Raw genomic sequence first — 16,604 nt, 5'->3', positions numbered from 1 at the left:
AACACATGCATACTTGTTATGTGTTCTGTACATAAAGAGAGCTCAGCATTTTGAAACAGAGATTCTTTTTCTCTGAACTAATTAATTTGAAAGTTTTATCCAAGAATTACCGGGGGTTTTTGGGATTTTAAAATCCCTCTAACACCTTCTTCCTTCTTTCTAGATAAGGCTGTCTCCTGATCAGGGACATCATGCATCTGGTGCCTATTGTTGCAAGGTGATACCTGTGAAGACAAATAAATGACTGCTCCTCAGAACTCGAATCTGGTTTCAGAGTCCCTTAAAACAACTTAGCATGATTAAGTCATCCTGTTTGGTGATTTAAATAAAATTGCCTTTCAACCTTATTGCAGGAAGTTTTGCTTCTCCTCAGAAGTTCTGTCTAATTATCTAAAGGATTTCATTATTTAGTAAGAACAATGTTCAAATCCTGCTTTTGTGATTTTAGTGATGCATGAAATAAAAAAGTAACATACGGATGATCAATCTTGTAGATGCCAATGATAAGAAATAGGTCTGAAGTAATGTTTTCATTCTTAAAATGCAGATTTTAGTGCTCAGTGTGTTTGCTCTGAGTATGCCGTGGGAAACCATGCAAAACCAAAGTTTTGTAACTGAGTTTGTTTTTCTTGGTCTTTCAAAGAATCCACAGGTTCAGAAAATTTTATTTGTTGTACTGCTGTGTGTCTACATCACAACTATCAGTGGCAACCTGCTGATAGTGGCAACCATCCGCAGCAGCCCTGCGCTCCTGGGATGCCCAATGTACTTCTTCCTGTCTTTCCTATCCTTCACTGATGCTTGCCATACCACTGTTGTTGCCCCCAGAATGATTATAGACTGTCTCTATGAAAAGAAAACCATCTCCTATAGAGCCTGTATGACACAGGTCTTCGCAGCACACTTCTTTGGTGGGGTAGAGTTGATAGTTCTTACTGCTATGGCTTTTGACCGGTATGTGGCCATCTGCAAACCTTTGCACTATACTACCATCATGAACTCAAGGCTCTGTGGCATTCTGATTGGAGTAGCGTGGGCAGGGGGCATTCTGCATTCCATTACACAAACTTCCATTGCTCTTCAACTACCCTTCTGTGGTCCCAATGTCATGGATAACTTTATGTGTGATGTGTACCCCTTAATGAAGATTGCCTGCACTGATACTTATGTCTTTGGTCTTTTGGTGGTGACCAACAGTGGTTTCTTTTGTATCCTGATCTTCTCCATTTTGCTTATGTCCTATGGGGTCATACTGTTCTCCCTGAGAAAACACAGCACAGAAGGACAGAGGAAAGCCCTGTCCACCTGTGGATCTCATATTACTGTTGTGATTTTGTTCTTTGTTCCATGTATAATTGAGTATGCACGGCCTCCATATGAATTATCTTTTGACAAAATATTGGAGGTATTCTACACTGTCTTAACTCCTTTACTCAATCCCTTGATTTATACTTTCAGAAATAAGGAAGTGAAAAGTGCCATGAAGAAACTTTGGAATAGATTAATGACTGTTTCCATTGATAAATAGAGTCTTATATTTTGAAAAAATAGAAGATACATTTAAAAGAATCAATTTTCTTGATAAATTATTCTATGTGGAAAGACTATTTTATAGAAGATCACATTATCCAATTAAAACTATAAATAAAGAGTCCAGGAAATATATTGCGCTCTTAATTCTCATATATATCCTAATAACTCTTATCCTAACAATTATGTGAAGAATTAATTTCTACTTTTATTTTGAATCTAATGATTGAAAAACAATAAAATCAAAGTAATATATTAATGATTGTTATTCTTTTATTATCAGATATATATGTGTGTGTGATTTTAATTTAGCAAAATACCTTACAATACTATAATGAGAATCTTCTAGAAAAACAACATTGTTGTCCTTTCCCATCATCAGAGTCTCAGCATCCCTCCACACTGTTAGTCTAGGTCCCTCTCTTCATGCTCCCAGACCTCCAATTAGCAAGCTCAGTTCTCCAGGGGGTTACTTATGGTCAGGAAACATTGATTATATTTTAATCCCCTTACGGGTTTTAATTGCACATATAAGAGGTCAATTCTTATCTTATCTCCATTATTTATTTTTATTTTTTGTGTTTTGTATCACACCCAGAATTGCACAGGGGTTACTCCTGGCTTATGCACTCAGGAGTTACTCCTGGCGGTGTTCGGGGGACCATATGGGATGCTGCGAATCGAACCCTGTCTGGTCGCATGCAAGGCAAATGCCCTCCCCACTGTGCTGTCACTTCATCTACTCTTATCTCCATTATTATGGGGTTGTTTGTTTTGTGCTAAGGTTGTAAGAAATCTATAAATCTTGTTACATTTCCTGGGGATTTGCAGTCACAGGTTTCCTGGTTCAGCTGGAGGCTAGAACACATTTCCAAGTCTGTCATCTAGTGTTGAGGGCCACAGCTGTGTTGTGTGGGCACCTACTGTGCTGGGAAACTGAAGTGCCCAGTTACCCAATCCGACTGGCATCTATGAAGTCTATGAAGGTTCTTGCATATACTATATAGCAGTGCAAGACCTGTGTAGTATCAGTAGTCTAATGTTCCAGAGTCTGAATGACTGTTTTTAATTGCACATATTAAACTCTGCCAGAGTTCAGTTGCATTTGAATACGTGCACCAGCTAGATACACAAAGGGTAGATGTCAGTATCAAATTTCCTTGACTTCAGAGTAGTTGCTAGGACTTAGTTCACTGTTTCTCTATGCCTTTTTCCGGGTGTCTAGTCTAGGTATTACTGGAACCATTGTCCATAGTCCAGGCTTCTGCACAGTTCCTCCCCTCAGACATCTGGGCACTTCAGTTGTGAAATATAGTTGGATGAAAGGGCCAGAGTTGATTCTGATTTGCTCCACATCAGATGCACTGATACTTCCCTGCAGTATTTCTTTTGTCCCTACAAGAGTTGTCAGTATAAACTCTGCACTGGGATTTGAGGAAGAAAGAGAAATGTTGAGTTAGTGCATTTAAGAAATACTAAACTGCCTACTGTTTCTCCACTCCCAGCTTGGACTGTCACTCCCTCCAGCTTTCATGACCTCTGTTATTTGCAGAGGTACTTCTGCTTGTACCTCTGCTCAGCCTCTGACAATTGTGCACCTGGACAAGGCTTGGTCTCAATAAAGCTCTCTCTCACTTTTCCATCTCCTTCCTGGAATGGGAACCTTAGTGTGGTCATTGATGGACTTTAAGCCACATTCCATGGACAAAGATGACCACTGGTTTCCCATGTTTGGTGTCTGTCTCAATGAACCCTATGCAATTTTTTTGTCTATTTTAATTTTTCTTGTTTTTCTGTGTTTTGTGGATGGGAACTCCCTCATTCTTCACTTCCTGTATCCAAGATTGATCCCACTTTCTATGTCATACCTAGAGTTTTTCATGCAATTTTTGGTGCATAAAAATTATTTGGTTACTAACAGATACTGTCTGTTGAGATATCAAAGGAATGTCAATATCCTTAAAAATAAATTTTTAAAAATTGGGGTAGATTTCAAGGAGAAGAATTAGAGAATCCATAAAAGTCTGCCCTGTTATAATAAAGGTTTGACATAAATAAAATATGAGACCTATTCATGACCATGTCAAACAAATACATAGTAAAAATGTAACTGTAACTTTCATTATCACCCCGTTGCTCATCCATTTGTTCGAGTGGGCATCAGTAAGGTCTCCATTAATCCCTGTCACATGAAAGTGTAGCCTAATGACATGTTGAGGGCTCTTTTAGGGTCAGGGGAATGAGGACCATCATTGTTACTGGTTTTGGCATATCGAGTATGCCACAGGTAGCTTGCCAGGCTCGCCATGCAGGTGGGATATTCTCGGTAGCTTGCTGGGCTCTCTGAGAGGGATGGAGGCTTTTGGAGCAGCCTCTAATCACCTTTCAGGTGTTCCCAGTCAGGCATATATGCTGGAAAGATACTCTCAGTAGCCTGCTGGGTTCTCTGAAAGTGAGAACTAGACGATAAAAGGTCGTGTGCTTCCTGTAGCTTGTTTTTATAGTCTCTGTATCTTGGCCATTGATGGGGCTATAAGGCAGTTGGTGGGCGTAACTGTCTAGCTGCTGTAAGATGGGGGAATCTGGGTGGATGAGGCCCAGTCCAAATCCGAGCAGGCTTGGAGGTCTCAGCTCCAGTTTCTGCAACCTGAGTTCCTCTGCTGGTTCTTTCATGTGTGAGGCTTGTCCTAGCATGTGGAGAGTGGTCTCAGCATGGCTGTGGCTGCGTCCCAGAGGTCTTCATTTAACAATGGAGTCAAAGTAGTTATTTAGTGATCAATAAATTACTTGTCAGAGAGATAAAAAATTATAGGACATTTCAACATGTTCCTTGTACATAGATTGGAAGACTATATTTCATTAAAATAATTACCTTATCAGATACTTTAAGGATCAGTGGAATGTGAATCAAAATCTCCATTGCACTCTACAAATACATAAAACAAATTGTTTTTAAAATATAATTAAGCCATTAAACATGAGGGACATCACATTATCTCACTTTCAACTATACTATAAAGGTAGAGGAAGCCAAAGGGTTCAGTGTGGGATAAAGATAGACTCTCAGATCTACTGTGCAGTCCAGATATAAACCAAAGATATATGAGATATCAATTCTCCATTTAAAAATAAAACTACTGCATCATTATTAATTATTGAATGTGATTTACAGTGCTGTGATTGATCATTTCATGTGTACATCGTTGCAACAACACAGCCATCAGCAGAGTATCCACTATCCAGATTATCCAAGGTTTTATAGGTTCCTGTCATTCAACCCTCTACTCCAGCCTACAAACTCAGTTCTGTGGTCCATGGTTACCCCTGTTCTTTTGTTGCTATTTTACTTGAATCTTTAAGTCCCACATATGAAAATGATGTACTATATTTATTCCTTTCCTTCTGATTTTTTCTCAGCCTGATATCCTTTGTCCATCTATCCTGCAGGAAATTGCATGACAAAGCTGCACAGTATTCCAACGTGTATATATTCCACAATGCCTTAATTCACTCATCATATAATGGGGCATTTGGCTATTATACTTAGTACTGTGAATGAATACATGCCAACAGAATCGTATGTTTTATGTATTATATACAACCAAGGATGCAATCATACTTTGATGCTTCTCTGCCAAAACCATTATTATAGAATATAAAAATATTTAAAGAGGTCACATGGTATAGGAGTCACCTTTTAATAACTGAGATGTGAAAAATAGGGCCCTTATCAGCGATGCCATTGCTCTTAGCCCTCAAATTAAAAGGAACACAGATTTCAATTTTAATAATGGAGTTAGAATAATTACAAAGTAAAGTTCTTGATAACTTATAGGTCAGGCACTAGTTTGTATCAAAAACTACTCCAAGCATAGCTCTTTTGATTCTACTTCGGGAGAACTGAATAGCTTCTCATCCTGTTTTCGTAGGGCCCAGGTCTCTGAGGCACATGTTAATGCAGGAAGAACAGTAGAATCAAAGAGATGTGACCGGAGCCAGAAGTTCTTCATCCTCTTTGCTATTTCTTTGATGCTCTTTAAGGGGTTCCAAGCCACTCTCTTCCTCCTGCACAACTCAGGTGCCAGGTCATTTGTCATGTTGACTTCTTGACCTAGCTACACATAACTGTTGCATTCAGAGATGTTTGTTCCGTTGAGAGCGAACGAAACATCAGGAAGAAAGCTGTTTCTAATAAACATTGTCTTTGTGAGATTCAGCTGTAGTCTGACCTTTCCACACTCACGTTAGAAGTCAGCCAGCATTTGTGCCGCTTGGTTAATGTTTGGTGTTATTAGAACAATGTCATCAGCAAAGCGAAGGTGGTGTAGTTGCTGACTGTCTATCTACAATCCCATTCCTTTCCATTGTAGTCATCACTTTCTCCCCACTCCATGAAGTAGAATTTTGCACGAAGGAGATGGTGGTTCGATCCTGTTTTGAATTTTGGGACAACAGTGACATCGGTTAGGCAAAAGCAAAACTGTCGATTGATTATGATGTAGTCAATTTTGTTGTCGAACCCTCCATCTGGAGACTGCCACGTCCAACATTTAGATTCAGCCTTCTGGAACTGTGAGTTACCATGGATGGTCTTGGTCAACATGATGAACTGAGATAGTCTCTCACCATTACATAACATGACACTCACCATTATCATGCCACCTGACCCCATGCTAGGCTGTTCCACATGGGCCAACCTAGAGGGGATGAGACTGGTCTCTCCCCACCCCAAGGAACCCAGTTCCGGCAGCCAAAAACCTCGAGAGCTCAACTGAAGCCATGCTCTCAGCCACTCTGCACATGTATAGGCCGAAACTCACCCATGAGTGAACTTATTCCTCGACCTTGTATCTGTAATACTTGATAGGACACACCCTACCCATATTCCATGAGTATCACATCACATTTGATGGGGTCCAAAGTAGTAGGCAATCACTCTTAGAGGGAAAAAAATATATGTATTTATTATATATTATGTATATATGTACACATCATGATCAATCACGATCATCCTGTTATTTGTCGATTGCCTCAAGCAGGCACCAGTAATGTCTCCTTCATCCTAGCCCTGACATTTTAAAAAGTGCCATATTCAAGGCACTTCTAACCTCTTTCAGGGTTAGGAGAATGAAACCCATCATAGTTACTGGTATTTGGCATATTGGGTACGCCACGGGGAGTTTGCCAGACTCTGCTGTGTACACATATATGTATATATACATTGTATACATTATAAAATGTACTTATACATGTATAAGTACATTACAGGTATATATATTTACATATATATACAAATTTAAGCACACAAAGCTCAACCTTAAACAACATTTAGTAATTTCTTAGAAAGTTTTAATAGGCCCTGTTTAAATAGAACAATTTTCACTCTTTCCTCTAAGGATCCTTTTTTTGTAGCATTTTCATCTTATTTTTTTTATCATATCAAACAATACAATATACATTATTTTGGTTCTGCTTTGGGACAGGCATCGGAGTTCAGGATAGAAGCATCCAAAATATGGTGGTGGGAAGGGGTAACGGTGGTGAGATTGGTGTTTGGATATTTACATATTCAAATATTGTGAAATACCTTATAAAATAAAAATTAAAAATTACAAAAATTCTTGTTGTTTTCAGTAATTTTAAGGAAACCAGAGAATACCAGGGTAAGAAATCCATCAGAAGAAGAAAAACAAAGTTGAGATCTCATTCATATGCAAATTATAAATGAAAAATAGACAATGGACAACAAACATTTAAAAGGAACTCTAGAACTTTGATTTACTGCCCCTCTAATGAAAGAAAAAAATTATCTCCATTCTATTTCTTTATGGGAGCTAAATGCATTTAACTTTTGTAAACATCAACTGTGCCTTTACAGTTTTAAGACATCATTTGAAATTTCATTTGGAGCTGAAGGTTAATACAGCATCTCTAGTTCTTTAGTTTACAGTAATATTCTGAATAATCTTAATGTTTTATTTCGAGATAAGTTTCCTTTAGGTAAATGGACAATTGAATTAGTAAAGTTCAAGTATTTCAACTAAAAAATATCCAGTATAACTCTCTCATTGTATACTTGAGTGAATCCTGAGTTCAGTCAGGATTAAACCCTGAACATCATGGCTGTGGGCAAAAGAACTAAAGCCAAACATAACCTCATGTGTCCTAAATAACAGTGAGATAAATTCATGACCATAATAATTAAAATAGAAAAAATAAGTCTCACAAAAAAATTTTTAAAAGATTGGCGAATCATATTCCCAGACATTAAATTATATTATAAAGTTGTAGTTATCAAGACCGTGGTCCTATATAGAAACAGACAGAGCAGCAGAATATAATTGAGATCCCAGAGGTTAATTCTCATATTTATGAGTGGTTAATTTTCAAAAGAGGAGCAAAGTGCATTAAACTTTAATTCTACCACATTAAACTGGGTATAAACACTAGATAACTTGTATTATAAAGCATTGAAAGTGAAAAATGTTTCATTGTCTAAAAAGTATATATTATCTTTGAAGTTCTGCAGTACTGCAGATCAGGAACCGAGAATAATAGAGGTTATTAATTTAATGTATACTCCTTATCAAAAATTTCTGGCTCTTGTTACTATTAAATGAACGTGAATAGCACAATAAAAACTATATTTCACTAAAAGATTGATTATAGAACCTTATCTCAGAATTCTACCCTGTCTTTTTAATAAGCAAATAGAAGTTTTATCTTTTACCACAAAAACTATGTTAAATCTTGGTGTTCCTGATATTTCATTTCTGAAGGTAATAAAAACACCTTCAAATAGAAACTCAAGCACAATATACATATGATATAAATATGTAATTGCTCAGGGACATAAGGTATTGCCAACACTTAAAAAAAAAACAGTTAAAAGTCTTCAAAATCATACAGATGGGAAAGTCCCAACCTTGGGGACAATTGAGATGAAGTTCTATAGGTTCATGATATCTCAGGCAAACATCCCTCAATTCCAGTGGGAAATCAATCGAAAAGGAAACTTTGACTTCTAATTCCCTCTTTCCCTAAACCATATTTAACACAGTGCTACACAAGCAGTAAGGAATATTCTTTGAATCTTCAACTAGAGTTGCTCTTCTTCTGTCTTTCTGGTGCAGAAATAAGATGTGGACCCAACAATCACTTGTTGGTCAATTCATGGAAAATTAGAGATTGCCAGGAATATTCAATACAATGAGACATGGTAAGATTCATAATTATGCTTTGGATTTTAAGGAAAAAATTCAAATTGAAAATTAGGACTTAGAACATAATGTTTGAAATATGAAGGCAAATTAGAAAAACTATATCCTAAGCAAAAAAAAATAGTATGAAATCTCAAGAGAATAGAATTCTGAGATGTTCATAAGTCTATGATGCATAAGTCCATCCAAATGCATAAGTCTAGTTAGATGTAAAACTTTTTTGAATAAAGTTATAAAACTTTATTAAAATACAATATATTATGGAACTTTTGGGGGGGAGATATTAAGACTGTTCAGTTCTATGATTGAAATATGCCTTTTTAATATGAATTATACATATGTATCAGTAGATGTAAATATACTTAATTTTTATTGCTTGATATATAATTGAAGTAAGTTGATTCCAATGAAACTATAATATTTTATCTAATGCTGAATGTATTATATGCTAAAAATTAATACTTAATTTTGTATTATTTTGGATATTTGAATTCAGGAAAAAAATTTTGGAAAAATTGAAAATAAACTATGGAACTACTACAGAAGCAAACTCTCCAATTTCATAACCTTAAGAAACAGCCAGTGGGGGCCCTATTGATAGTACAGCAGATAAGGAGCTAGTCTTGAACACGCTGACTTGGTTTCAAACCCCTGTATGCCACATGGTCTTCAGAGCATCACTGGGAGTAATATCCAGTGCAGAGTCAGGAATAACTCCTGAGTGTCTCTGGGTGTTCCCCACTCTCCCAAAGGGGAAAAATTAAAAGCAGATTCCAGAGATCATGGCCTTAGGAATCTCTAAGATACCCTGAAGGTACTCCCAGCTCATTACAAACATGGTTTTGAATGTAGCCAAAATTAGAGAGTCTTCCTAAGCATGAGTTGAATAAATGTCTTCCTCTAGTGGTGCATAGATTTATAATTGATATAAAGGGATATAAGATATTTAGAGTTCCATAAAATTCCTTCTAGAATGTTTGTGATATTTAAAAACTTTAGCATATTATTTTGCGCTTAGCATAAGATAAGTTCCTTAGTTTCAGCTCTGCAAAATGATTTTACCAGGTAGACAATTAGATGATTCATAAGCACTACATCCTTCCTTTGAATATTTTGGAAATAGAATAAATGAATTTTAAGTTATTAATGTGAAAAAGAACACTTTATTCTGGGCCAAGTGAGGGTACAGCACGTAAGATGCATATCTTACACACAGCCAACACTGGTTAGATCAAAGAATCCAATCTGGTGCCCAAAGTTCCACCAGGATTGAGTCCTGGAACACAGCCAGGCGGTAGTGCTGAACGCTTCTGGGTGTGGTGCCTAAACCAAATCCAAACTTGATCACCATATATATACATATATATGTATATATATATGTTATATATGTTATATAATGCACTGTAGCACTGTCCTCCCATTGTTCATCAGTTTTCTCGAGTGAGCCCAGTAACGTCTCCATTGTGAGACTTTGTTGTTACTGCGTTTGGCATATCGGATACGTCGTGGGTAGCTTGCCAGGCTTTGCCGTGTGGGCGAGATACTCTTGGTATCTTGCCTGGCTTTCCTAGAGGGTCAGAGGAATCAAACTCGGGTCAGCCATGTTGGCTGTGCGCAAGACAAACGCCCTACCTGCTACTAAATATGCATAAGAATATTATTTGACTTTTTGTGGATTGGGCAGTTTGAAGGCCCTCCCATTGATCATCGATTTGCTCGAGCGGGCCCAGTAACGTCTCCATTGGAGACTTTGTTGTTACTGTGTCTGGCGTATCGAATTCTCGGTAGCTTGCCAGGCTCTCCGAGAGGGGCGGAGGAATCGAACTCGGGTCGGCCATGTTGGCTGCGTGCAAGGCAGACGCCCTACCCGCTGTGCTATCGCTCCAGCCAGTTTGAAATATGTTAAAAATGTATAGAAAAGGACACCAAGACTGAGCGTTTCCTTAGTGTCACATGACTATCAGCAAATAAATTTAATAATAAAATAATTCAAATCAATTATAATCATTAAATCTTATTAATTGAATCAAATTGGTATATTTATAAAACTATGACATGAACATTAATATTATACTTGTAAATGAATTTTCTGATTTTTCACAATATAGCAGTTTTTTACTACTTTATCTTTTCTAATTGAAACTCAACTCGGCAATGCCTTGCATTTCATTTAATTCCCTCTTTTTTGACACTAGGATAAAATGATGCTTTTTTCCCTTTCAATATAAAATTGACGCATGGAAGAATGTTGCACTTTATTTATACTTTTACTGTTTTGGTGACAATTATAGCAGGATACAGACTTCATTGTGCAGGCATTGCTGAGGAATGCTGTCTATTTGGGATGCACAATGGACATGATTATTAATTCATTTTCAAAAAATGAATTAACGATGAGCATAAATCAGAATGGATAGGATTTTTATCAACATTGTGAATTTTAAAGTGTTCATTTTATATTTATAGAATAAAAATTTTATTTGTAATATAAGCCTCATAATTTTCTACATTTAAATATAGAGCATATGTCCATGCTTATATCATAAAATTTGTCATGGTTTCTGCATTGGAGGCAGATGAGGATTAAACCGTTCTCTTCAATTGTATCTGGAAATGAACTGAGAAGTTAAAATAATTCTCTGGAAAATATTAAAGGATTAAAGGAAAATATTTCTGTAGATAAAATGTCTGACTTTCTAAATGAGAAACAATAGAAACTTCAACCATAAAGGCACAGTATCATAAGCTACAATTTTGCATTGTCCAGGTAGAAAAATAATTGGAAATCATTCTTGTCATAATCTATTGATATACGCAGGTAATTGGTGACATATACTTTGCAAGAGAATATTTTCAAATAGTTATATCAGGAAGTTATACTAAATCAAATTGGAGAAAATTTTACATGTAATTAATATGTAGTGAGTAAAGCTTCAAGATTCAGCTATATTCAACATATTGGTCTATTTCTTATTGTGTAGTTTTGTTACATAGTTTTGGTACATCTTTAACCTCTATATGTGGATTAGAAACAGAACAGTCATCCATTTTTTGAATTTCTTTCTGAGAAAGAAGGATTCTTGTTCCTGTCTGGGTTGATCCAGTAGACAATAATTGGGTATGTAAAGTAAAGGTTTATGTTTAAATTCCAGATCAACATCTATCATTTATTTGATTTAAAACTTTATGTGATAAGTTTTCTACAGGTAAATATTTATAAAATGTGTAACATTGGTAGTTTATTAGGCAATAATTCTTCAATAATTATTTTGCTATTATTATTTAACTTGAGTCTGGAGCAATAGCACAGTGGATAAGGTGTTTGTCTTGTACACGGCTGACCCAGTCGGCCCAGGTTCATTTTCTCCATCCCTCTCAGAGAGCCCCAGGTTCGATTTCTCCGTCCCTCTCAGAGAGCCCCGCAAGCTACTGAGAGTATCTCACCCGCATGGCAAAGTCTGGCAAGCTACCCATGACGTATTGGATATGCCAAACACAGTAACAAGTGTCACAATGGAGCCGTTACTGGGTCTGCTCGAGCAAATCGATGAACAACGGGAGGACAGTGCTATTTGACTTATAAATGAGGAGATCTCTTGATAGTAGTATTATTTTTATACAGATATATTTTAACTTTTAGATAGAGCAACATCTAATACATGCAAAGATTTTATGTTTTAATTTAATTTAATTTAATTGTATTTGAGGGACCACAATTTATAATCTTTCATGATAGGAGTTTATGCATAAAACAACCATCCCCAACCCACCCCCTCACCCACTTGCCATAGCTACTTCCTTCCCACCAGTTTCCCAGTGTCAACCCTCTCCACCTAATTCCTCTCTGCCCCTTCCACCAGCTTTCTCCTTTGGTGGCCCACAGAAGAGAAATCATTTTGTGTCTTCACAGAATGATTAACTGTGTCTTCAGTCAGCATGATACCTTTCAAATCCATCATGTAGCAGCAAATTTCATGATTTCAACTTTTCTTATAATTCCATGATTTCTCTATCTAGTCATCTGATATTGGACACGGGGTTGTTTCCAGAGTTTGACTATTGTAAATTAGGCTGCAATGAATATAGGACTGCAGATGTCCTTTCTGATTTTCTTTTCTTTTTTTTTTTTTTGTATTTGGGTTGATGTCAAGAAGTGGAGTTGCTGGTTCATACATTAGCTTGATTCCTAGATTTTAAGGCATGTCTCTATTTTTTTCCAAAAGTGTGAGACTAGTAAATGTCTCCACTTTCATTGAATGAGGTTCCTTTTTCCTCACATCTACAACACTGCTGTTTTTTTTGTTGTTGTTGTTCTTTGTGATGTGTAGCAACTTCACTGGTCTGAAATAATATTTCTTTGTTGTTTTTATTTGCATTTTCTTGATGATAAGTGATATATATATATATATATATATATATATATATATATATATATATGCTTCTGTGCTTTTTGGCCATCTGTATGTCTCCTTTGAGAGCTTCTGTTCGTATACCCCTATGTCATTTTCTTCTGTCATTGTTTGTTTTATTCTTGTAAAAATTCAAACAGAGCTTTATATATTGTGACATCAATCATCTGTCTGATAAGTAGTGGGAAAATATTCTCTCTGTGTCTGTGGGTTGTCTTCTTATTCTTGTTCTTGTGTCTTTTGTGATGCAGAAACTTCTCAGTTTGTTGGTCACATTTGTTTAACTTCTCTTCTGTTTTCTTGGACAACGGTATTGACTCATTAGAGATAGCATTTGCTGCCATGCCATGAAGTGTATTACCTATGTTTTCTGCAATGTAGTTGATGAATAAGGTCTGATATCAAGGTCTTTAATATGTTTTGATTTGGCATTGTGTATACTGTCAAAGCAACCTCTTCTCCTAACACCATTTGCTAAAGAGACTTCCCTTGCTCTACTTTATGATTTTTTTCTCTCTTTTTTTAGGCATATAAGTACCGCGCGCTAACCGATTGTGCCACTGGAGCTGGAGCGATAGCACAGCCGGTAGGGCGTTCGCCTTACAAGCGGCCAACAGGGCCGACCCGAGTTCGATTCCTCCGCCCCTCTCGGAGAGCCCGGCAAGCTACCGAGAGTATTCGATATGCCAGACACAGTAACAACAAAGTCTCCAATGGAGACGTTACTGGGCCCGCTCGAGCAAATCGACGATCAACGGGAGGGCCTTTTTACCTTTACCTTTTTTAGGCATTAAATGTTCTTATACCTGAGGATCTGTCTCTAGATTCTCAATTCTGCAATATAAATAAGGGTCTGGTCTTATTGATGACTATAGCTTTTTGAGAAAAGTGAAGTCTCCTGTCTTCTTTTCATCTAAAATTTCTTAGGTTTATTCAGGAGACTCATTATTCATTGTTAATTTCAGGCATGTTTAATCTCTAAACATAGATTATAAATTAAATTTTTTAAATGTCTTAAAAAAGTGTCATTGATATTTTAATTAGAACTACATTGTATCTGCAGTGTTCTAGGAAGATTGCCACTTTGACAAATGTTGATACTTCCTATCCATGAAGAGGGGATGTTTCCATTTCCTTGTGTCCTTTTCTTTTATTTTGTAATGACTTATAGTTTTCTCTGTGTAACTCTTTTACCTCTGTTGTTAAATTGATTCCCAGGTACTAGATTTTCTGAGGAACAACTGTTGTATAGGATTAATTTTTTAACTACTCTCTTCTTTGTTTTATTATTTGCACATAAAAAAAGCCATGGGTTGTCTATTGATTCTGTAGTCTGCTACTCAAGGGTATAAATGTACTTTTTCAGGAGTATCTTTGTAGAGTCTTTAGCACTTTCAAAGTGTAGTTTCATATCTCTGCAAACAGTGAGTCTGACTTCTTTGCTAATCTGAATGCCTTTAATATCTTTTTCTTGCCTAGTTGCTATGGCAAGGAATTCCAGTACTATATTAAATGGTAGTGATAAGAGTTGGCATCCTTGTCTTATGACTGACTTTAGAGAGAAGGTTTTCAATTTTTCATCATCAAGTACAATGTTTGCTGTTGAGTTTATGGTAATAGGCTTTAACTATATTGAAAGTTCGTCCAACTTCCACTTTATTTAGTTCACGTCATGAATGGGTTTGCATCTTTTTGAATGCTTTCTCCACATCTATGTATATTAATAGATGATTAAAAATTCTCATATATTTTTGTGGTGTATTATATTGATTGTCTTGAACATCTAAAACCATGAATCTCACTTGGTCATGATGAATGATTTTTCTGATAAACTTTGTATTTGGTGGCTAATATTTTGCTGTGAATCTTCACGTCTATGTTCATCAGGTATATAAGACCATAGTTTTCCCTTTTGTGATGTCTCTCTCTGATTTTGATGACAGGGTTATTTTTGTCTTGTTGAAACTCAGAGGATTCCTGCTTATACAACCTCCTGAAAGAGCCCAAAAAGAATTTGGAGTAAGTCTTTTTTAATGGTTTGTAGTGAAATTCCTATAGAAGCACACCAAATTAGATGGGAAAGTAACATGAAACCAGCTAAATTTAACAAAAAAAATAACATGGAAGATTCACCCAGCAGCAAAAAGCTTAGTAAATTTTTAGACAAGGACTTAACAACTCCATGATAGACACAATAATTCTCACATAAAAATTGATTTAAAAAACACTGATTTTGATCCTGGAGCTTTTTTATCTAATCAATTTTAATTCCAGATTTGTGTGGACAGTTGAACCATTTGTTTATATTTAAAAATAAATAAGAACATTTTTTAAAAATTAAGGTATTGAAAAAAATTGCTAGTAAATTTTGCTAGGTCTGAGCTTTTTTGAACGTCTAGGAGCAGGTTGATTGCCCTTTCAATAACATCAAGTGTAATTGATGACAAGGCCTTCCATTGAGTTTTCAAATTCTCTAATCTCTTTATTTCTGTCACTTCTGCTTACAGATTTTAATTTCTGTTTTCATGCTTTCTTATTGTCCCTCTTATTTCTTATTCTTTGTTGTTCCACTGCTTCTTTGAGCCCATTAAATATCCTCAACATGTTCTAGCTACAGTCGTTATCTGAGAGGTTCTACATCTGATTGAGTTGTCCAGGCTACTATCTTCATTTAGTAAGCGTGGTGGAATTTCTATGCTGTTTCCTCATTTTGTCTGTTGCTAACTAGGGTTTTGTCATTCTAATTCATCACTTGTACTTTCCTGCATGGACATGATCTAGGATAACCAGAAAATTAATAGTCTCAGTTATTCCAGAGACTCACTTCTCTGTTGGAGCCATTCCAATGTCTTTGGTTGTCACTCACCTGTTGTTTGGAATTTTGTGCAAGGATTCTAGGAAGATTTTTAGTGTCATTGGCCATGTCACTACTTTAGCTGTAGTTTAGGGTTCTAGGATTTCTTACTACCATAGTTACCTTTGTTCATTTTTTGTGGGAATAGGTGATCATGTCTAGTATCAAACTAAAGCTAATATTAGTGTGGTATGATTGGAGCCTGCTAAGACACTACAGTGCAAGTTCAGTGCAAATGTCCTATTTGATCCCCTGAGAATATGCAGGAGAAAGGAAGCAGTGTGTGACTTAGTGTGTATGCACCAGATCGAGCCTCGTGGGGCAAGAGAATACCTATGAGGGTGGGGATTGCAGGTGCAAGGATGTTCTAGGACCCTCTGGGCTGCTTTCTCTCGCTGCCTGAATCCAATGTTCTCAAGCCACTTCTCCAACCAGGACAACTGTTGCCTTGGACAGACAAAGGAAGAATGAGGACAAAGCTGGTTGCTGATTAGTTGACATTTACTCAATCTCTCGTCTCTCCCAGCTCTCTCTAGCCTTCTCTCTGTGTGTCTCTGTCTAACCACACAATTCTTTCTTCCCTCTGTATCC

The 16,604-nt window shown here is 36.5% G+C and overlaps 1 protein-coding gene across 1 annotated transcript; it reads left to right on the top strand.

Moving 5' to 3' along the window:
• Positions 1–592: 592 nt before the first annotated feature.
• Positions 593–1,528, top strand: LOC130042643 (olfactory receptor 4C15-like). Its single transcript, XM_056134786.1, has one exon. It carries the CDS (start codon positions 593–595, stop codon positions 1,526–1,528), a length of 936 nt encoding a protein of 311 aa, XP_055990761.1.
• The last annotated feature ends 15,076 nt before the right edge of the window (positions 1,529–16,604 follow it).

This window comes from Sorex fumeus, unplaced genomic scaffold, assembly GCF_029834395.1.
Source record: "Sorex fumeus unplaced genomic scaffold, SorFum_2.1 ptg000007l, whole genome shotgun sequence".
Classification (NCBI taxonomy): Eukaryota; Metazoa; Chordata; class Mammalia; order Eulipotyphla; family Soricidae; genus Sorex; species Sorex fumeus.
This window is presented reverse-complemented; position numbering and strand designations above follow the sequence as displayed.

Coding starts and splice junctions, on each gene's coding strand:
- LOC130042643 (XM_056134786.1), top strand. CDS start 593: ATGCAAAACCAAAGTTTTGTAACTGAGTTTGTTTTTCTTGGTCTTTCA.